Below are 22,784 nucleotides of genomic sequence, written 5' to 3'. Positions count from 1 at the left end.
TCCTGCAGCACCTGTGAGCGGTGGACCTGCCCTCCATGCCCCCCACGACGGCCTCCCTACTGGTCTCTAACTCTCCCTCGACCACCCAACCCCGCCCTCCCTGCTGCTACAGCCCCGGGGGGGGGGGGGCGGGGGGAGGGGAAGGGCCTGAGCTAATGCCCACAGAGGAAGGGCACCTTTCTGGGTGCACACAGCCCTCCTCCGTGCGCCCTCCCATCAGAGATGCCAGTGCAAACATCTTTGTGCGGTACAGAAATGAAGGTTAAAAAACCCAACAACAACCCGAATTACTCTTTTTATTCTCTGGTCCCTCTGTCGCTTTGTTTTGGTCTTTATTTAAAAACAAACTGCCTGTAAATACATCCACTGATTTTATTTCTGCTTTAGCAATTCTGAATAAAACTTTCCAGTTTTCATTTCTAAATTTAGCTTAAGGTTTTATTTTTCATCTCCCAGGCAATTTTGCAGGCAAATTAAATATGCTCATATTTTAGTCAAGAAGTTTTATAGTTTTCTTTCATTGAAAAGCAAGTTGTTTTTGAACCTCGAGAACGGCGGTGTCGCATGGCGTGGCCGTTGTGCTGGCCGGCACTAATTTTTTTTTTTTTTTTTAACTGGAAGCTGTAGGAGCGCGGACGATGTACGTTTCGTTGGGCGAGAGAGCTAACCTAAAACAGTTGGCTTCACTTAGAGTTTAAAATAGACTTTTTCCTTAGGCAGATCAAAGATACCTAGCATTCAGCTGTGTTCAAAGGTTGCCAGGGAACTTCTGCTTGCCAACAGCAAGGACAAAGGGGCAGGCGCCGGTCGCCCTGTCCATGGGAGCGAGTGCTGTGAGTGGACAGCGTGGACGGGCTAGTCCCCGGGCACGGCCAGCAGGGGGACGAGGAGGAGCCCAGGGAAAGCTCATCCCGAGCCCTTGCTGTCACTGTTCCCACAGCTGGGCTGGGAACCTTTAGAGCCAGAACAGGTGCTCACAGAAGACAGGGCACCCGCCCCGGGTGCCTCCAGCATGCACGACAGATTAAGGTGCTCTCACGTCAGCTCTTAAGAGCAAACCTCCTTGTACACGGAAGAGCCGGCGGGGAGTTGGGGGTGTGTGTGTGAGCCCGGACCGGTCTCCTCATGAGAGGGGACGTCACCGCAGCTCTCTGGAAACTGAAGAAGCGAGGAAGGAGCGGGCAGAGGGCTCGAAGGCCCTTCCGTTCCTTCCGTAAAGTGTGTCTCCTGCATCCTTGGCAGACGCTGGCCTGGGCAGCAGCCACAGCTCTGCCCTTGGTGACACGCTGCACGAGAGGAACACGGGTGGACCGTGAAGTTAACACGTGCAGCGTGTTCTGCAACCCGAGTGTCCACCAGCGGACAGGTGGACGCACGAACTGTGGTCTAGCCGTTCGATGGAGCATATTCAGCCTTGAAAAGGAAGACTGAGCCTGGGTGGCTCGGTCGGGTAAGGGTCCGATGATTTCAGCTCAGGTCACGATCTCACGACGCATGAGATCGAGCCCCGCGTCGGGCTCTGCGCTGACGGCATGGAGCCTGCTTGGGATTCTCTCTCTCTCCCTCAAAATAAATAAACTTTAGAAAAAAAACCCAAGAGGGGCGCCTGGGTGGCTCAGTCGGTTAAGCGTCCGACTTCAGCCAGGTCACGATCTCGCGGTCCGTGAGTTCGAGCCCCGCGTCGGGCTCTGGGCTGATGGCTCAGAGCCTGGAGCCTACTTCTGATTCTGTGTCTTCCTCTCTCTCTGCCCCTCCCCCGTTCATGCTCTGTCTCTGTCTGTCTCAAAAATAAATAAATGTTAAAAAAAAATAAAAAAAAAAACAAAACCCAAGAAACAGAAGGAGAAACCCTGTCACAGGCTACAACGTGGATGACCCCTGAGGACACTAGGCTGAGAGAGAGAAGCCAGACCCAGCAGGACCAACTCTGTATGATTCACTTCCCGGGGGGATTGAAATCCTAGGGCCAGAAGTAGAAGGCAGTTGCGGGGCTGGGGGAGGGCGGTGGGAGGCACGGGTGAGCAGGGGCAGGTCCAGACGGGGATGAGGAGAGGGAGGTGTGGGCGCACAGCACCACGGGCATATTTAATGCCACTGAAAGGGTCACTTGTGAGTGGTTAAAACGACAGATACCATGCTATGACTATTTTGCCACAATCAATAAAAAAAGAGAGAAGGCAGAGGCCTGGGCCAGGGTGGTTCAGGACACAACGGAGCAGGAAGACACGGCGGGGCACGGTGGCTGCCTCTGGGGAAGGCAGAGACGGAGGAGAGCCAGCGTCTAGGGCCGCGAGGGACCGGACAGAGGATGGGAACACCCAGGAAATGGCGTGTGCGTGTGCGCACGTATGTGTGTGTGCGCGCGTTGGTCGTGAGCTGAGTGTGAGGTGCTGTGGGAAACCCGGGCGGGGAAGGCCTGAGCCAGACTGAGTGGGAGGTGACAGCTGGAAAAAGACTCCCAGGCTCTTCTCCGAGGGGGTGGCCAGACCACAGGGGGCAGGGGCCGGACTGACCCCGGCAGCGACAGCCAGGCCTGGCCCGAGGAGGGCGGACGGCGGGGTGTCTGAGAAGGGCCGGGCTGGCTGACGTGGCACCAGCTCTTGGTCACGCACGAGGGTGGCCGTGGTGGCGTGTCTGCGGCCCAGCCGCTGACGGAATGTGGCCACGCGGGGCCTGAGCGCGAAAAGCGTGATGGATTGTGGGTCAGCTGGCTCCCTGAGGGCCAGGGCCGCCTTTGGTCATTGCCATTTCCCTGACCACCTCCCCGTGCTCCGGACAACCCAGACGGTCAGGAAATATTTGCTGTGAACTGGCATCTGCCTCGCCGCGCCTGGGCCATCTCCTCTGTTACTGTGGGCCACCAGGAGCAGACGCAGAAATCCAAGCACGTGGCAGGAGACAGGACTGATGGGGGCAGTTTCTCAACCCACCAGAATTAGGGCAGGCACTCTCGCACCTTCTCACTCTCCACGGTCGTGTTCTTCGACTAATGGCCACGAGGCAAGCTCCCTCTAAATACATGCACGGTTCATCTCTAGGCAGTAAAAGTGACCCGCCTGTATGGCAAAGTTTTCAGTTGTATCAGAAACTGAACTGCTTTGAATACGGCTGAAGTACTGAATTTTCACACAAGGAAGGCAAGAAACAGAAGCTTTTCACTGCAGTTCAAAAGCCAAGTTTTAAGAATTAACGTAAATTCTCCCAACAATGGCGTAACAACTTCTTTCACAGAAGGCCAAGCGCTTAGCAACTCAAAATTTCTGCCCCAAGGTCTCAATTGCGGCGAAGTCCCAGTTGCTTCTCTAGGACTTGACTACTTCTCCCAGGCTCTTACAAGCTGCTTGATCGATTTACTCCTCCCACACGGCAGTCAAAACATCTCCCTTCACTTGGCATCTGAACACTTTTACCTTCCAGACCAAAAATGGCCAAGGAAGGGACTAACTCAGGGAAATCTCTGAACGGAAGGGCCCGAAGTCTACATTCAGCCTCACTGTTAAATGAATAAAAACAGGAAATACTATTCTCCACGTAACAAACGACTCAAGATTTTAAACGACCCCAGTATTGAAAAGGTGCAATGGGACAGACATGTCATCCGCTCTGGGTAGAGCGTGTCTGGGGCCACAGCATCTGGGCGGTATCACATAGGCTTCAGTCCAATATCTCCTTTCTCTGCGTCCAGCTTCAGAAAAGTTTCAAAGACGCGAACAATGAAAAATTTATATTACGGCGCAAAACCCGTAATGGCTGAAAACCTAGGATCACCACAGAGTAATAACTGGTTTTTAAAAAACCCCGCTTCCTTGGTATGCCTGGGTGCCTCGGTTGGCTGAGCGTCGGACTCTTGATTTCAGCTCAGGTCATGATCTCACAGTTCGTGTGATTGAGCCCCATGTCGGGCTCTGTGCTGACAGTGTGAGCCTGCTTAGGATTCTCTCTCTCTCTTCCTCTCTGCCCCTCCCCTGTGTGCGACCTCTCTCTCTAAATAAAGAAACATTGAAAAAAAAAATCCTGCTTCTATTTCCATCAAAGTCAGGAACAAGACACACGTGCCCACTTGCACCACCACACGTAACGTCTTATGGGAATTTTCAGCCAACTCAAGAGGAAGACGCTGGAGGTATAAGAATTAGGAACAAAAAGGTGAGGTTATCTTTTTTTTCTTCCTTTTAGTAGGCTCTATGCCCAATGTAGGGCTTGAACTCACGACCCTGAGATCAAGAGCTGCATGCTGACTGAGCCAGCCAGGTGCCCCGCCCCAGAGGTGAGGTTATCTTCACATGCAGATCTAACCAGGTACCTGGAACATCCAAAAGAATCAGCTGAAAAACTACTGCAAACAGTAAGACAATTCAGCAAGAAAGCAGGATGTGAAAGCGAGACACAGAAATCAACAGCCTTCACGTAAATAATTAACAACTATTTAGAAGACACTCACAATAGCAACAATAACAGAATATCTAAGTACAAACCTAGTAAGAAAGGGGAACTTTAAAAAGCCTAAAAGGAAATGAAAGTGGCCTTTACAGAGCACACTCTTACGTAAGAGGATGCAAACTTCCTAAAGATGCCATCCTTCCCGGACGTTTAAAAAAGGTGATGAGATCCCAATAAAAACACAACTGCTTTTTCTGCAATGAAATGAGCCAATTCAAAGTGCCTAGAGTTTGTAATAAAATCAGTATTGTTGTTGTGAATGCTTTTAATAGGAAAAAGCAATAATTACGTCAACGATGTTAGAAACCAAGATTTTCAGTGTAAAAGAGATAAAACTGAAAATTCAAGAAACGTGTGAAAATACCATGCTATTAGAGTTGAACTGAAAATGTCAATAAGAAAGCACGACTAAAATATACATGTATTTATATACCAACTCCCTCCGCTCACAGCACTTAAAAGCAACATCAGTCCAATAGCAACAATCACCCCCGGCAGCCAGATTTTGGTCTCTAAAACCAATCCCCACTGAAAGAAATCAGGACTCTCTGAAAATGGCCGATTCCAGGTCTGGGACAAGGAAGGTACAAAATGAGGCTGGGGGACATCTTACTGTCTCAGAAGTCAAGGAATCAAAAATAAATGCATCCATGTCAAAAAACACACACAGGAGTTAGCCCGAAGGATACCCAATGCTTAAACTTATGTATCTGCGCGTCAGAAAGGATAACAATTTTAGTAGGGTTGAAGCACACTGAAATCAATGGGATCTCTAAGTTCATAACGATATTCAAAAAAGAGAAAACCAGAAAAAAATCTTTAGGTTTTCACCGTTTGAGGGAAATCGGTAACTAAAAGACAGAACATCAAGCCCGTCCTGACTTCCAGTAGGAACTATACGTCAAGGTAACCAAGTATCTCCAGTTGGTAGGAGACGGCTCTGCTTGAGGAAGAATGCCAGATTACGTGTTAAGTCTCTAGAGCCACTGCTGTCCTAAGGAAGCACGGTCGCATGGTGTATACAGCATTAGCATACGGTTGGTGGCAAACAGACGCTGGCAGGATGCCAAAACATACCTTGCAAATCACCATCAGCACTTCTGGACAGTGCAGATGCAGAGGGAAGTGTCATCGTCTGACGGAGAGGTCAACCTGTCAGCACCCTAACACACTGTAAAATGTGGCATCACTTAGGACAGTCACCAGATCGGATGCGTATCTGGCACTAACTCCAGTATCTCCCGCGTTACGCAGCATTCCATCCAATAAAAGTCTCTATGTACAAGAACGACAGGGAGTAAGTGGAATATTTTACCGGACAACCAGCCTGACGGATTTAACAAGTCATAATAAATGAGTGCTGTGATTTACAACACTCCCACACCGGTGGTGACCCAGGTGTGTGGCAAAAGCAGCAAAGACCAGAAAAACCAAATCCCTATGGAAGAAGGCACTTTTGTCTTAGGTTTTAATTCATCTTAAATACTTGAGTATAATGACCAGCACACACTGGAAAATAGTCAGGTACTCAAGAAAGTAAGGCATCATGAACATCATGTGACAAGGACTTCAGATGACGTTATTACCTGACACAGACCACAAAGGAACTATGCTTACCGCACCCACGGAAACGACGAGGGTGACCCGAGATAGAACGGAAAGTATGAAAAAGTCATGCTGCAGGTTAGAAACATAACTCCCATAAACGAAGAAGTATATCTCAGGTTAAAAGCTGAACAAAGCGAGTTCAGCACATACTAGACAGACCTGAAGATTCTGAGCTACAGAAATGAGACATGGTGTTTAAAGATTCTGGTAGCACTTTAGCGGGGCAACTTTAGGTCCACTGGCTATAATAACAAAAAAGGCTGCATTTGATATTTCGCTTTTATAGTTATTTACTTTTACTGTGTTTTATGAAAGCATTAGTCCACGATGGGTTGAGAATTAAGAAAAAGAAAACCGGTCCTTCACCGTAGATAACGTGAGACTCTCTCATCGTGAATAGGACATGGTAAGTCACAAAACGTTTGAAAAATACAGATGAAGATCAAAAGAAAGATAGTAAATGAAAAAGTCTAATACGTCCTGATTAAAGCCACAGAAAAAAGAAAGATAAACGTAGAAGAAACAACGGCTGAGAACTTTCCACCACTGAGGAAGTCCAATAACATAGGGGTGCAAGATGAATCCCCAAAAGGACTGATGAAAAAAGAAACCCACGTTTGGACACCCGGCAGTGGAACTATTGAAAACTCAAATGTTAAAGACAAAAATCAGAAAAGTGGCCAAGAATCACAATTCCTTTTTGGTTTCTCAATCCTAATGGAAGTCAAAGGCAGTGAAATGCTGATCTTCATTGTATTGAAGGAAAATAACCTGAAATTCAATACTCAGTGAACACCTTTCAAGAATGAGGACAGAATAAAGATATTTTCTACATAAATAAAGACTTTGCCACCAGTAGACTCTCATGAAAGAAAATTCTACACGACACATTCAAATAGAAGGAAGATGATCCCAGGAGAGAAGTCGGAGATACAAAACAAACAAGAATGAAGAATAAAGCGATAAATTAGTGGATAAATCCAAATGATCACCAACCGAAGAAGACAGTAACACTGTCACGAAGATTTTAAAGGGCTGGCTTAAAAGTTCAAAGATCCAACAGCCAGGGGTTCTCCGAAGATGGCAACAGCAGCATTTTTTTCTTTTTTTTTTTTAATTACTAGACTTTAACTTTGAGACTTACAGAAACATTGAATGCAGAGGTTTCACACTATCCCCCACCTGTTTCCCCTATTATGAACATTGTGCATTAGTGTGGGTGCGTTGGTTACAACTGATGAGCCAATACTGATACAGTATTACTCACTAAATACCACGGTTCACGTCAGGGCTCCCTCCTTGGGCTGTGTATTCTGTGGGTTTGGACAAATGCAAAATGCCATGTATCATACAGAGTAGTCCCACTGTCCTGAAAATCTTCTGTGCCCTGTGGATTCATCCCTCCCAAAAATGACTTAGCATGCGTACTAAGATGAAGCTAGACGTTATCTAAGCCAGATTCGCGCTCTGCAGGCTGCAGTGAGCGGACAGCCCGGATTCCTAGCAGGTGAGGGGCAGGAGAGGCATCGATGAATCCTTACATTCTTCCCTCCCTCCATCCCTGCCCCTGCCCGTGTATCTGGCGCATGTGCAGTGAGCCCTTGCTATCCGCCCCGCAGCGTGGAAGGCACTAGAATATGCCCGTAAGGGTGCTCTGGGTTCATACGTCTTGTAAAAAGACCCATTGTTGTAAATGTATGGCATGAAAAATGTCTGATGGTTTACTACACCGGTCTTCTATTTTAGTAAATATAAAGGTGTTCAGAGGTTTGCACTTGACTTTTGGGGTCCTTACCCTATTTTCCTTGCTTTTCTTTACTTCGACCTCAACATCTCCTAGAGGAGCACTTTTAGGGGCCAAACACCTTCAGGTGGAAAGGGGGGACTATGCCATCTTGGGGGAAATTCAAAGCAAAGGGCACCATTCCCTGGCAGAACCCCCTGGGCAGAGTAATCCCCAAACGATTCATACCAAGACAGCCCACGAAGGATTATGGCTAAATTCTCGCTTCTCTGAGACCAGGAAAACGAGGAGGCCCCACTGCAGTTTTTACGAATGCTCTCTTTGCAGCACCTCCTTTCTGAATCGCTAGAGTTCAAAGGCGACAAATGCAGGAGAGAAGTCCTCGCAGGGAACGCCAGCCGGCCTGCTTACGACTCACACGAAGACATTTAGTGTATTACACCTGGACTACACATGAGACGTTCACCTTAAACAGCTCTGGGGTTTGAAGTACCACTTGGGTAGATCAGTTAGTGGGATTAAATGGAAACAAAACAAAACAAAACGTAACAGAGAAGACGACCCTAGTGGACTATCAATGCAGCAGAGGAAGCAGCAGCTGGCAAACCACGAGAACGTTAGTCCACCCCTGAATGGGCACGCTCGAACTTTTAAAAGGCAAATGATAAAAATTACCTTTCAAAGACGGTAGTTTCTGAAGCTCTCTGTTGTTGCTGGCGCTGAACCTCGAAGAGTTTTGCCGCTTGTCCCTCCTCACTATGGGCTGAGCGGCGGGCACTTTTATTTTGCTGGATACAGTAGACGGGGTAGCAGGAAGGTTGTTTTTCCTGCCGGAAATCTGTTTCCAAAACAAAAACAGACAGACGCATATGTCAAACGGTTGTATCTTGTGGCACAATTAGAATCTGGAAAATATACACAAGTTTTTACTCCGGGACGGTTTTTACTCCACTCTGCCCTAAACGTCCCTCCTTACAGTGGCTGGAGTCCGTGCCCTATCCCGCCCCTAGTAATGCTGGGTTTCTAGAGATTCTCCTGGTTCAAACTTTTCTCTTTATGCATTTGCCATCCAGGCTGATGGATATATACAGGCTGATGACAATGACCTTCCAAAGATGTTCACGTCCTGATCCCTGGAACCCAGGAGGTCTCCCTATTTGGCAAAAGGGACTTTGGAGATGCGATGAGGTAAGGATCCTGGATTATCAGGGTGGGGGCCCAAGTCATCACAGGGCTTTACCAGACAAGACAAGGCAAAACAGAAGCAGATGACAAAGCAGAGGTGAGAGCGTCAGAGGCACTGGAAGAAGTCAGAGGAAAGCGCCACGAGCCAAGTAGCGCCTGAGGCCTCTAGAAGCTGGAAAAGGCCAGGAGGCAGATTCTCCTCTCGGCTTCCCGGAAACACCCGCCACGCCGACATCTTCACGTGGGCCCCACTGTAGACTTCTGACCTCCAGAAGTGTAAGATAAGGAGTCTGTGGTCATGGGCACAGCAGCCACAGGAAACTCACAGAGCAGGCACCTCGCCCCTCTGCCTGCGCACCACTCCGCCCTCGGCGATGTGTGAGAGCCACGTGAGAGCACCTGTCCCTGGAGCCTCAGGAAGTGCTCCTCCCTCTCGCCACCCCCTCCATGCAGCTCCACACTGCACTGCGGCAACCTGGGACGTCCCAGGACGCGTGCAATGACAGGAGCGGCTGTGCAAACACCCGAGGGGAGGCGGGAGGGTGACGGGGGCGTGTGCGGCACAGCTGAGGGTCCCTATGCCTGCACAGGCCCACGGGGGGGGGGGGGGAGAGCTCAAAGGTGCACGCACGTGCATGGCCCCACGCAGCGATGCCGGGGCGCACCGGGCGTCGACCGTCACGATTCTCTGTGCAGCCTGCTCACCCCTCCCGAGCCTCCGGTCTGCCCAAAGGGACGGAGCTCGGAGGTGCCCGTGTGCGGCTGTAAAAAACCGACCCAACTCGCCCTGGAAGCAGGAGCCCACTAAGGGTCTTCCAATCACACTGGGCTGGGAGAGCTCACGCCAACTTAGGCGCCCAACGATCGGCTCTCGCTCTTGAATGGAATTGTTACTAAGAAGTTAAGAGCAGCTTTATTTTTATTTATTTTTCATTAAAAAATTTTTTAATGTTTCTTTTTAGAGAGAGAGAGACAGAGCACGAGCAGGGGAGGGGCAGAGAGAGAGAGGGAGACACAGAATCCGAAGCAGGCTCCAGGCTCTGAGCTGTCAGCACAGAGCCCAAAGTGGGGCTCAACTCAAGAACGGGGAGATCATGACCCAGGCCGACGTTGGACGCTTCATCGACTGAGCCACGCAGGCACCCCAAGACGCTGTATTTTTTTTATTCTATTTTTTTCTTAATTTTATTTATTTTTTATTTTTAAAAATTTACATCCAAATTAGCATATAGTGAAACAACGATTTCAGGGGTAGATTCCTTAATGCCCCTGACCCATTTAGCCCATCCCCCCTCCCACAACCCCATGAAAAGCTGTATTTTTAGACAAGGCGCGGAAGAATCCTTGGGGAGAGTTTTCTGGGATGTGGGATGCCCGTGCACATAGGACTCAGACCGGGGGGCGAGGGCCTGGGCGCCCCGCCCTCCCAGTCAGCAGCTTCTTACTCACAGTGGGCTTTCCTGGACATTGTCCTCGACGTGTCACTCTTTCCACCTGATCACGAAAGCCGGGTCTTCCTTAAACCCCGTCCAGACCCCTCTTCCTCCCCGGGATTCCCCAGGTTAAAACGGTTCGGCTCGGCTTCCGCAGCTGCCCCACCTCCCCCCCCCCCCCCCCAGCCCCCCCACCGTCACCAACAGCTCCTCCTCAGCCACGTACTTGTTTTAAACGTTAAGTTATACATACGTCCAGTAGGTTAAAGGTGACACCTCCTGTTTACCGGGCCGAATCCCGTGCTGCACACACGGTGACCCTGGGGACAACTGGGCACGTGGCTGCCCCCGCCGGGCCAGGAGTGGGCTGGCACCTCCTGCAACGAGCCGGGCACACAGGCGCCGGGTGAACTCATAAAACGGAACTAACTCCATGCCCACCGACATTGTGTGCAGGACACACGCCCCGTGAGGCTTCTCACGACTGAGAGAGCAGGAAGGGCCCCCTCGGACCTGCTGACTCCGAGCCGTGGCTCCTGGCTGTGGGCCCTGCCGGTCTCCCTGCCCCGGAGCACTGTCCTCGGGGCAGGCAGAGTGAGCTTCTAGAAGGAGGCCCTGGTTCCGCCACCCAGGCCAACCTGCCGCAGCCACTTCCCAAGACTCTCAGCCCGTGGGCTTAATGTGGCCTAAGAGCCCCATGCTCGGGTCTCCCGCTCCGGCCGGCCCCGCACCTCCCACTGCCCCACCCTGAGTCGGCTCCCTGAGGCCTTCGTGCGGTGCAGTCGGCAACGTGGGCTGCTGCCTGCCTGGCCGGGCTCCATTACAAGGTGGCCGTCTCGTCTTCTCCCCCATGGGATGTCTGCTCCAGGAGGGCATGGACACTGCAGTGTCCCGTACCAACCAGGTAGGAGGCCCCCTGAGGCCGTGTCATGAGGGGACCGCCTTCAGGCAGGGCTCAGGGTGGACAGCTGGGGGCCGCGGGCGCCCACAGAGCCGACTAGCCCAGAGTCTGACCTTCACCTGACGGGGCACCCCGAAGTCATGTAGGGGATGGGGAAGGGCCGACAGCGCGAACCCATCTTCCTGTTGGAAAGGCTCCGCAGGCTGCAGTGTGGACCGGGCAGGAGGGGAGAAGGCAGACTAGGCCAGTCATCTGGGCCGTGCACGGGGGTGTCAGCCACCCCAGCACGGTGACCAGCAGCTGGGGGCACCGGTCACTGGGATGAGAAGGAGAAATGGGCGGGGAAGCCCGGTTGTGAGCATGCTGGGTCTGAAAGGACGCGGTGACACCTGTCCTCACGCCCCCAAGACGCTCTCTTTCTGCCGAGGACAACGGCTGAGTCCTGTCCTCGGTGTCCTGGCCGCCACCTGCCCGCCCTTGGCTGCCCTCTCTGCCCGGCGGTGCAGCTGCATGGCCGGCCCTCGGACACCTCACGTGAGCTGGGATGTGAACTTGGAAGCCACCATCTGCGTGGTCACTGAAGTCGCTGAATGAGCCAGAATGCCCGGCAGAGGAGCACGGAGTGGGAAGAGGTGGAGGAGGCAGAATGGGGCCGGGGGAAGAAAGCCTCTCAGGAAGGAGGAGGTCAACCCGTCCGACGCGGCGGCCTCAGCACCTCGGGGCTGGTGGAGGCTGTTGAGGGCGGTGAGGGCAGGTGGGGAGGCCCGGAGTGTCCGTAACAGCTTTGGAGAGGTGGCCGGGAGGAAAAGCGCCACAGGAGAGACATCGGGCTGTCGGGGGTGGGGGGCCTGACCATGATCCGTGCCCGCGGGGGGCAGAGCACCGAGGGGAGGCCGGGCTGAGGGACAGCTGAGCCAAGAGCAGGATCTGGGCCCTGATGTGCAGTGACAACAGAACAGAGGATGCACAGGACAGGACAGCTGGAAGGGAATCTGATGGCCTCCCCTCGTGCACAGACGTACGAGGTCCCCTGTGAGAAGCATTCTGAAGGGAGGTGAGGCCTGAGGAGGTGAGGGCGGCCTGAAGGGATCCCTGAGCCACAGAGAAAGGCAGGGCCTGGAGAAACAGAGATGCTCTGAGCACATCGTTCTCCTCAGCTCCAAACTTCAGCAGCCACAGGGACATGTAATGGTCAGCGCCTGGGGGGGAGGTCACCGCCCTCCACAGATTTCTCCTGGCGTCCCCGACAGCGTGTGGAACCCCCTCCCCAAGCTAATCACAGCCAGATACGGTCCTGGGCCGGAACCAGGGCCCTTCCCCAGCCAGGGTGCAGGGCGACCTCCTGGGATCGGGCAGGGAGCAGCGGAAGCAGACTTGCACCTTGCTCGCTCCCTGGACTTCAGACGTCACCTCCCTTGTGTCCCACAGCCAAGCAATTCCACTCTCCAGCATCTTCCCAAATTCCCCCCTTCTGCAATGTTATGACAAACTACCACCACTATGTGTCAGACGCCATGTGATACACAGCCTAAGAAACCCATATTTGCATGCCTTTTAAGATCTTTTAAAAGAATATTCATCTATGGGGCACCTGGGTGGCTCAGTCGGTTAAGCGTCCGACTTCGGCTGAGGTCATGATCTCACGGTTCGTGAGTTTGAGCCCCGCATCGGGCTCTCTGCTGACAGCTCAGAGCCTGGAGCCTGCTTTGGATTCTCTGTCTCCCTCACTCTCTCTCTCTGCCCCTCTGCTGCTTGTACTCTTTCTCTCTCAAAAATTAAAAAAAAAAAAAAAAAAGAATATTCATCTAAAGGCCATGGTACTAGCATAAGGACAGCCACTTAGATCAGTGGGACAGAACTGGGAGCCAAGGCCTCTCAACAGAACAGTCTCTTCAACAGGTGGTCCTGGGACAACCCTGCTGTTTGTGACAGCCAGCCTCTAGCTTTTATGGCGGCAAGAAAGGTGGTCTCCAGAGAAACCAGACTGTGTAGAAAAAACTCAGGCTGCTAGTGTAGGAACCGGCCGCTCAGAGCAAAGCTCTCTACATTCCGGCCTTTCGGGGCTGGAAGCCACAAGAGCACGCTCTCAGCTTGGGCCTGTCCAGTGAGCGGTCAGCTGACAAGCCCACCCGAGTCCAGCGCCCATGGCCAGCTGTGCTGGGGCCTCACCTCTGCCTGTGCGGAAACCGGGCATCTGATGGACGTGTTTCCAGGGGTCCCTGGTTCCAATTCTTGCCTTTCTGTTTCCTACCCAGCAATGGCAGAGCAACAGCAGGGAACTTTTTAAATACTTAAGTCAGGGGCGCCCGGGTGGCTCAGTCAGTTAAGCATCTGACCCTTGATTTCAGCTCAACTCATGACCTCATGGCTCGTGAGTTCAACCCTGGTGTCGGGCTCTGTGCTGACAGTGAGGAGCCTGCCGGGGATTCTCCCGTCCCCCTCTCTCTGCCCCTGCCCGGCGTGCGTGCGCTCTCTCTCAAAACAAATAAACTTAAAAACAAAACAAAACAAAACAAAACAAAAAAAACAAACTTAAGTTAGATCATCCCCCTTCCCTGGCTCAAACCACCTCAATGGCTGCCCATCAAATCCTGCCACGGGCTGCCGACAATATCTTTGCCTTTGCCTATCTCTTTGACTTTATCCCTCCTGCTCAAGTCACCCTCATTTCTCTTCAGCCTTCCGAAGAGACACTGGCCTTCTTTCCAGTGGACACACAAGCTCGCTGCTGCCTCAGGGCCTGTGCACTAGCTACTTCCTCTGGCTGGAACGCCCCTTCCCGGATCTCTGTACTATTGGCTCCTTCTTCACATTCAGGTGTCACCTTTAACATTATCTCCTTGGTGAGACCATTGCTGACCACGTGAAGCAGCCTCTGGAAACACGTAAGTGCAGTTTTGATAGCACAGTGACCAGAGGGCGCTACTGATGGTGAGAGCCCCAGGACCACCACTCCGCAAAGTGTGAGACGCACTCGAACCAAACGCCGCCAGTGCCCTTACAAACACCAGCGCACCTGGCACTCACTGAAAGCAAACTGCCCGAGTGCATGTGTCCTGCTGTGTCTCATGCTGCCCCCGCCCCCAGCACCCAGGATGGCGCTCAGCACTCAGGAGCGTCTCAGGCTGCGCCTGCCACAGGCTGCTGTGGATGAATGAGCCACCTGGAGGGAGGTCTACGAGGTGGAGGAGCGTGGCCTGAAGGGAGGAAAACAACTTGGGGAGGGAGAAAGGTCACCCCCGTCACGGCCAGGGCGCCCTCCTCCAGAGCCCGCCCTCTGCCATGCAATACTTGTTCCTGCAAGATCTGGACCGTGGGGCTAATCAGCAGAGCGGGGGAGGGAGCTCTGCTCCTGAAAGTGGATCAGATGGAATGAGAGAGCAGTTTCTGTATTATTTTATTTGCTGACCGTGTGTGCTTTGACCTCCAAAACAAACGAAGACAGACGATCTGAAAAGGAAGAGGAGAAGGACGCTGTTTCCCCTAGGCCCAGCCTATGGGGGAGCGCGCGGCCTCGTGGGGGTGTCAGGCGCAGGTCCAGAACACAGGCAGCCGCGGACCAGTGGCGGCAAGGCCTCCTCTGCTCGTCCCTCAATCCCCTTCTCTTCCACCATCCTCTTTTCCTTACCTTCATCCACTTCCTTCTCATTTGACGTTTTCTATCAAGAGTACTAGCTGACGCGGGGCCCCTGGGGGGCTCAGTCGGTTGAGCGTCCGACTTCGGCTCAGCTCATGATCTCGCGGCTCGTGAGTTCCAGCCCCGCGTCGGGCTCTGGGCTGACGGCAGGGAGCCTGGAGCCTGCTTCGGGTTCTGTGTCTCCCTCTCTCTCTGCCCCTCCCTCCCCCGCAGCACTCTCTCAAAAATGAATAAAAATGTAAAAAAAAAAAAAAAAAGGATAATAGCTGACAAATGTCAAGTAAGATACACACACTCAAATGGAATTATTTTGGAAAACGCTGGCAGGGTCTAAGGCTACTCTATCCATCAGAACTTGCGGTGAAGCAGGAAATGTCCTTTATCTGCCGTCCAATGGAGTAGCAACCAGCCACACGCGGGCCCCGCACACTCGAAGTGCAGCTAGGGTGATGGAGGAACTGAATTTTTAAATTAATTTGATTTTCAGCAATTCAGAGAGCCACATGTGGCTAACGCCTAGCACCCTCCGGGTACTGTGACGTCGCCACTGGGCAGAAACAGCACGAGGTCACAGCTCCCATCCCTGTAGAGCCAGGCTAAGTCTCACCTTAATAAAATATTTAAGACGAAGGAAAATCCAAGGTCTTCAAACTAATTACTGCCCCCCCCCCCCCATTTCTGGGCTTGTCCTTCGCTCCCCCACGTGGAGAACACGGGGATGACAGCACCCCGCCTGGACGTGGGCAGCAGCACTTCCCCTCAGGGGCCCTTCTGAAACCCGACCGGGATCAGGGCCCCGGGAGCTCTTGGCTGCCCACGATGTACGGATGGCGCCGGGCCAGGTGCCATCGAGCCCCGACCCCCCTCAGCGGGCACCCGATGTTTTAGGGAGACGCGGGAGACTTTTTACAGCTGAAATCTTTCACGTGAAGTTTTCCCTGTGACTTGGGGACGTATCACGTGATTCCTGCCGGTGGCAGACGGGCTCACGCAGCAGATGCAGGCGGAAGGCTCTCCGCCCTTCCACGCGGGGCTACGGGCCTGCACTCACCCGCAACTGCTTTAACACGGACACCCTGCTTCTGCCGTGACCCGGCAAACTTTATCAATTGCTTCGTGTAATTCAGCGCAACTCTTACTTATCGTGTAATGGAGTTTCTGCTGGAGAGGGAGAGGGGTGCTGACCGCTCCTACCTGCTGCTTTACCTGCCTCTCTGTCTCTCAAAAATAAACAAACACTAAAAAAAAAAAAAGAATCTAGAACATAATAACTGTAACATACCAAATGTGTGTTGATTGACTGCTTATGTGATCAGCAAGGCTTCCAGTCAACAGTAGGCTATGAGTAGGTAAATTCTGGGGGAGTCAATGGTTATGCAACAGATTTTTCACTGTGTGTGTGTGTCTCGGGGGGGAGGGTATTGGCACCCCTAATCCCCATGTTGTTTAAGGGTCAACCACACAGGTGTGTTCTACTGAGAAAAATTACCAAAATAAACTCAAAATAAAACATACAAAGCACCGAAGATCATATTGGAAAGCTTATTTAAAAGGAAATCCTACCCTGAACTGTTTTAATTAAAATAAGGTCTCAAGAGACTATACATCTTACCCCTGGCCTCTGGTGCTATATAAAAGAAAACTAAAACCCAAAACAAAAAACTCTTCTTAAAACTTTCATAAGACGTTAGAAAAAGACCTAAGTACCATAATCTTGTGCTTTAGGACGCTGCTATTTATTTAAAACAAATGATGCCGCGAGAAAATTTCTCTGCATTGAAATTTCCTTAGAGGAACAAAAGATGATAAAGAAACAAGCCTCTTGAGAAGCAATTTTTTCCCTCTAATTTACCGAACTGGAAAACCCAGCGAGCTGGTTGATTTGAAGCTCCCCTTCTTCCTGAGCACTTTTAAAATCCACAAACAAACATTTCTTGCCTCCAGGTTCTCACATATGTGGCAAGTACAAGGGAGAATCAAGTTAAATCGCTGTCCTCGAGTACTTAATCTAGTTAGGGAGGCAAACCAGGGTACATAAAAGTCGTACAAGTCAGTGTCAATGATAAACAACTGGTGGAGTCGATAATTGCTACTCGAATGTCAAAGATGGGAAAAACGCGGGCCAAGAGGGTGAGGAAAGCTTCCCTTCGAGTTCAGAATCCATGAGCCTGACTGGGAACTTACAAGACCAAGAGACTCAGACGGACAGTGAGGGGCATAGGAAGGGCACCATGCAAAGCGAGGCCTGGGGACCCCTGAAGGTCCCATAGACACTTCTCGGGGTCTGTGCTTTTATGAGAATACGAAGACACGATTTGCCTTTGTAACTACCATTATGTCACTTTTTCACAGGCCACAAGACACGTGACATCAAAACAGACGGAATGCAGGAACAGACTCCAGGAGCCAGCGAGCTTGTTAAGCCAGACACTAAAGAAATTTGTAAAAGCAGGATGCGATGCCATTTTTCTCAGTGAATTTTTGTGGATAGTTATTTCCCATAAAAACCTGCTACTTACATTAACACGTATGTATCGGGTGTGTTACTATTAGATGAATTAATGAATACTTTAAACATTTCACTTTTAATTTCTCATAAAAGTATCGGCCAGAACTGACCTAAATAAAAGCTCTTGGGGATTGTAATTTTTAGGACTGTAAAGGGGTGCTGATGCTCCTTTGGTTTGAGCATTGCTATTCTAAAGGAAGCCTATGTGTCTGGCATGATTTACGAGCAAACATACATACTTCACCCTTTGGGGAGGGTCTTTCTAGAGCAGTGGTCTCACCGGGGGCCATTCCGCCCTCCAGGAGACATCTGGCCACGTCTGGAGGAACTTTTGGTTGTCAAAAGTGGAAGGGGTGCAGGGCTAGCAGCACCTGGTGGGGAAAGCCAAGGGTGCTCAGGGCAGCCCCGCGGGGAAGCATCTGGTCCACCCGTCAACACTGGTGAGCATGGGGTGGAGGCACCCAGGGTCTGCCGAGCGTCCAGCTTGTCACTCGGTCCCAGAGAAGAGGTGGGCACTGCGATGGGAAGCTCATGGCACCTCCCCCTAACTCACATGCGCTCCAGCCCACGGCTGATCACCCGCTTTGCAGATCCTCTGTCTTTCCTGAACACCAGGCTCTAAGCAAACGGGCTGCAGGGTGGCTGGGGAGGTGGGCCGAGGGGCGGCGATTAAAAGTAGCGAACCCCACTCTGAACTAATAGTTGCATGTGCATTTCCAAAAAAATAAAAATAAAAATAAAGTACTAGTCTTTTGGGTCCTGAGTGTCACTGGAGTCCCGTTTAGGGTTGTGTGGAAAAAAAGTGGGAAGAGAACAATGGGGAATGTGGCACGGAGGCTCCCAGCTGCAGCCCAAGCTCAGAATTCGGCCCCCAGACAGTGGCTCTGATGTTCCGGGGGAGGAGCTGGGGACTCTCCTCGCAAGGGTGATGATCACAGCCGCCTTTCCCGGAAAGCACACCTACCAACAAACTATTTTCACTGTCCTCCAGCACTCGGGTTAAAACACAGCCGAGGGACTAGAAAGTCAAATTTTCTTGAAAATATTACTTTTCATAAAAATGTGAATTTCGTTACCGTGTAATGGGTATTGTTACTATTAGATGAATCGATATTTTTGAAATTTCAGTTTTAATTTCTAAGACGTGACTCCCCCAGCAACACCTACGGGACCCCAGCATATCTGGCTCCCTGTCTCTGCAACACCAAGGGGGGCGGGAGAGGATGTAAAGGGACAGATGAGAGAGAAGAGTTGTTACTAAAGGCAGAAGGTGTCAGAATAAGCTAACAGGTTGGAGAGAGGACTGTTGAGCTTTCTTTTCAGCAACACATATTATGTAAGCGATGCTGTAGAGACTTTCAAACAAAACTGAGCCGAAGCAGGACATGCGAAATACACGGCCAGAGAACAACACGGAAACAACCTTTAATGTGCTTAAAACAAGTCACTTTACAAAGAGCACAGACACTTTCGAAAACAGAACTTTGGACGCAGTGTACAAATTAAGGCAACTACTATCAACAACTACTACCACGGCATGCTCTCAGTCTTCTAAAATGGACTTTAAGAATCTCTGAGCGATTTATTAAGACTCTGGATATTCATCAAGTGTGCCTCGTGAGGTTTCCACAGCTCTGAAGGTCACACTGGGAACGGCTGCTCCAAGCGGAGTTCCCTCGGCCCATCTCCTGAGTTCTCCAACTTCCGGTTCCCCGGGAGCCCATCTGCGGCCTCACTCCTTCAAAGTGTGCCATGAAATAAACCCGTAAGGACTGGGCAGAAGCTCTGGTTCCCAGGACACATGTGGAGAAGTCAAACTTAAACATCGTATTTGAAAGCGAGTAAAACAAAAGTACCAACACACACCATTCAAGAAGTAGTTTCTAGAAAAAGCAAAATGTGCACAGCATCAGTTAGAACCTTTAACGGTATCTTGTTACATTGGAAGATATATTCTGCCACACATCTCGCAGGGAAAAGTTCTTTCGAGAAGTTGTGGGTCATGCCTGATCTGTCCCACAGAGTTTAAAATGGCCACGTTGGAAACTCACCAAGTGTTTTCAGGGGTGAGGAAACAGGGCCACAGAAGTCAGGTGACATCATTTATGGCAACCGGGAGTCAGCAGTTTTACTATCTAATAACCCCCAGGCTAAAATACTTTCCCCTACGCTGCTCTATCCCTTACAATCCGTTAAGGCGGGACTTCATCTTCCTTCCTAAAGACCCCACGCCATCAAATGTTCCTTTGTTTAACCCAAAAGTGTTCTGCAGTGTATGTCACTTGCTTCTCTGTCTTCTATGAGGCTGGATTACAGGCAGCCAGGATTTTAGTATGAGGACCCTTTCCAGTCTCGCAGTGGTGTATTAAGTCAATCAACAGTAGGCCAAGTTCTTTTAGGTTTTCTCTGCCGGGGTTACTTCCCAAGCCTGGCTACCCTGCTCTGGGCGGGCGGCCTGTTCTGCTCGCCTCTCAGGCTGTGAAGCCTTGACTGCGGTAGCTGCCCTAACACAGGTGAGTTCACAGGCTGGCCTGGCCGTGAAGGTGACGTGACACCGAACAGGTCTGAAAAGCGGCACGGCACGGCAGTCCTATCTGAATCGTTCAGGTTAAAACATTCAAGTTCGGAGCAGCGTTGACAGGAGAGGAAAAGAATGAGGGTTTAATGCGCCTGAGTCAATCGTGTTTGGTAAGTGGGCGGAACCAGAGGTGAAGGCGCAACATGAAGACGAAGACGGAGGAGGTAAAGCAACGATTAAAAAAAAAAAAAAAAAAAAAAAGTCAGGCTCAACGCAAAGTTCAGGTGCACTGCGGTGCCCCAATCTGCATTGCTGCAAAATAACGGACACAGGGGTCTCCCAAGCGTCCTGATTAGTGTGCCATGTTGCCTCTGGTGTCCTTATGAGGAGTGAAGGGCCCACCATTTCAGTATTTGTCGGTGGTAATTCAAGCTCTGTGGCTCCAGCTCTTAGTAGCACTAGAAAAAATACAAAAAGACAAGTGGGGCATCACACTCGGGCACTGCAGGCCACACCTCAAGAGTCTTAAGCAACTGACAGTCTAGGAACTCAGTCCACCTTAAAAACATGCATTTGACTTACTAGTGGTTCTGGCTGTCTTTGAGCTGCTGAGGGATGGTTCAGGTTCAAACTTAACATTATCCGCCCTTCTAGCCAGGTTCTTTCTGCTCGAACAGGAATAAACGAGTGATACACACCGATGTCCTCTGACACGCTAACAGTGAGAGAGACAGGTATGGGAGCAAGAGAGGTTTGGGGAGCACCGGAAGCCTTTGCGGCTGCAATAAAAGCTCCGTAAATGATAGAAAAAGCATCCACCTTGCAGAGTGATTGCACTGCACTTAAATCAATTTAGTCCAAAGAGTGACACGGAAATAGGCAGGTCAAAAGCAAGAATGCCACAGTAAAACTTGATTGTCGGCTATAAACAAAGGGCAGGGAAAGGCTGGCATAAATAATCCCTAACTATTTAAGAAACTTTTTGGGATTTCTCCTTTTTGCTTTGGGGAAGGCGACAGATTTGCTGGAATAAACCACCTGCTGAAGAGGAGGGAGGCTTAGGATGCACCAAATAGTAAGGAAAAGATAACGCTGGGACTTAAAAAAAAAAAAAAAAAAAAAGCCCACTGCTGATAATTGCCAGTTAACTGTTTTCCAGACAGAACTGAACTCATTCTAACTTGGCTTACAGGAAGGGGGCTGACACTTACAAACTAATGTCATCTGTGATAAGACCAGGGACCTTGATGACCCAGCTCTAGAGACTGTGACACTGAATCAAGCAGTTTCTCGGCCACCAATGATCCACAAGGGCCAGTTAGCTCTGCCTGGGTGGAGTCAGCTCCTGGGTCCTTAGCCCGGGGTGCTCCAGTCCAAGCACTCGTCGCAGGCAAGACAAGACCAGGCAGAGTGCTGGCTCTGCACACGCTCTCAATGGTGTCAAAGGAATGACCCGAACCCCGCCAGGTAGACCCAGGCCTCCGTGAGCATTTGGGTTGTTCCTCAATGAGCCCGCAGGTGAGAAGCAGAAGTCGTCACAACTGGCCCACGCAGACAGAGAACACAAGTAGAAGAGAGAAGGTTGTATAAAAATGCCCGAACTAGATAAACTGAATGGTACTGATGCTCTGGGAGAAAGAGGCTAAAGGAATCAGACGTCAACAGGAGAGGTCGTGTGGGACACGGGCGGCACAGGCCTGGCCAGAGAAAGGAAAGGTGATGGAAGGAAGAGGAGGAGACGCTGAGAGGGACCAGGTTGGAGAGAATCTGAGAGCTAAATGGAGCCCGAACCACAGTGAGAGCTGCTAGATTTGGGGTGGGGGTTATGAACTTAAAACTACCAGCTGCAGATACAGCTTCCAGAAACACATCCACATTTTCCCAGACGGAAACAGTAAAACCTACAGAACCAAAATTTCAGGTTACGAAGCAGACTACGAGAAAATCTCATGCAGGAAAACACTCTAGAAGACCCTGGTGTTTTCTCGCCCACGCTGTTTTTCTGCCCTTAGTTAAAAGGTGTTCACGACAAAACAGAAAGGAAATATTTGAGAGCAGTTACCTCTGATTCTATTATGTCTTGTCCTTCTTTGGAACTTTTTCCTGCTTTTGGTGATTCCTGGGAAATATCAAGCAGAGTCAATTAGACTTCTCAATTTTTAGACTGCCAAACATCAGACAACCCCAAATGCAGTTTAAAACCCGATTTATACCATTTAACCAGAACTTCCGCTAATTTTAATCAATACCACCAAGAAATTCTGCCTCACGTCACTTAGTTACCATAGAATATTGCGATGCGACACCCCCACCCCCCCAGTTCAGACTCTCCTCGTTTTCCTGATGTTTATTTGGCGTTGAAAACTTCAGGCAGAAATAGATAAACCCCCATGTAAGGTGCTCTCCGTGTTTCGACAGAGCCACACCGCATCCCTTTCTTGCCTCCCACCTGAGCGGGGATTTCTGGGGTGACTCTGAGACGCTACCAAGCTCCACCTGGAGCAGAAGCGTACCCGGCCCCCCCACCCCCGACTCCCAAATGCAACGCAGCACACTCACGGCCATCCCCGCCGCCACCCAGGATAATAATAGTATTTCAGAGCCCCAGAGCGTCCCTCTTCACCAACAGCCAGCCAGAGCCATTCGCTCCCCTTCCCCGGTCCGGGGGTCCCTCCTGCGCGTCTGCGAGGCTGGGTCAACCACCTCCGCGGCCGCACCTGCCCCCTCACGCCCACCGCGCGCGCGCCGCCTGGGGCCCGACGCCCACGCCGCCCTCACGGCGGTCGCGCCCCCGCAAGCCCGCCCGCCC

General features: G+C 51.0%; 1 protein-coding gene across 3 annotated transcripts in view; it reads right to left on the bottom strand.

The window, feature by feature from the left end:
• PPP2R5C (protein phosphatase 2 regulatory subunit B'gamma) overlaps positions 1-22,622 on the bottom strand; it is a 129,974-nt gene extending 107,352 nt beyond the window's left edge. For 2 of the 3 annotated variants that reach the window (XM_040478252.1, XM_040478247.1), the window contains exons 1-3: positions 22,535-22,553; positions 22,038-22,094; positions 8,468-8,630 (exon numbers count right to left, since the gene is read on the bottom strand). In XM_040478252.1, coding sequence (XP_040334186.1) covers positions 8,468-8,630; positions 22,038-22,094; positions 22,535-22,540 — 226 coding nt within the window. In that variant the 5' untranslated portion in view covers positions 22,541-22,553. Of the gene's footprint in view, positions 1-8,467; positions 8,631-22,037; positions 22,095-22,534 lie in introns of all 3 variants that reach the window. The other variant, XM_040478250.1, reaches the window with a different exon arrangement.
• Between the last annotated feature and the right edge of the window lie 162 nt (positions 22,623-22,784).

The sequence above is a fragment of the Herpailurus yagouaroundi genome, unplaced genomic scaffold (genome assembly GCF_014898765.1).
Source record: "Herpailurus yagouaroundi ecotype Mexico unplaced genomic scaffold, PumYag 141, whole genome shotgun sequence".
NCBI classification, from domain to species: Eukaryota; Metazoa; Chordata; class Mammalia; order Carnivora; family Felidae; genus Herpailurus; species Herpailurus yagouaroundi.
The sequence above is the reverse complement of the archived record's forward strand: the minus strand, read 5'-3'. Positions and strand labels throughout refer to the sequence as shown.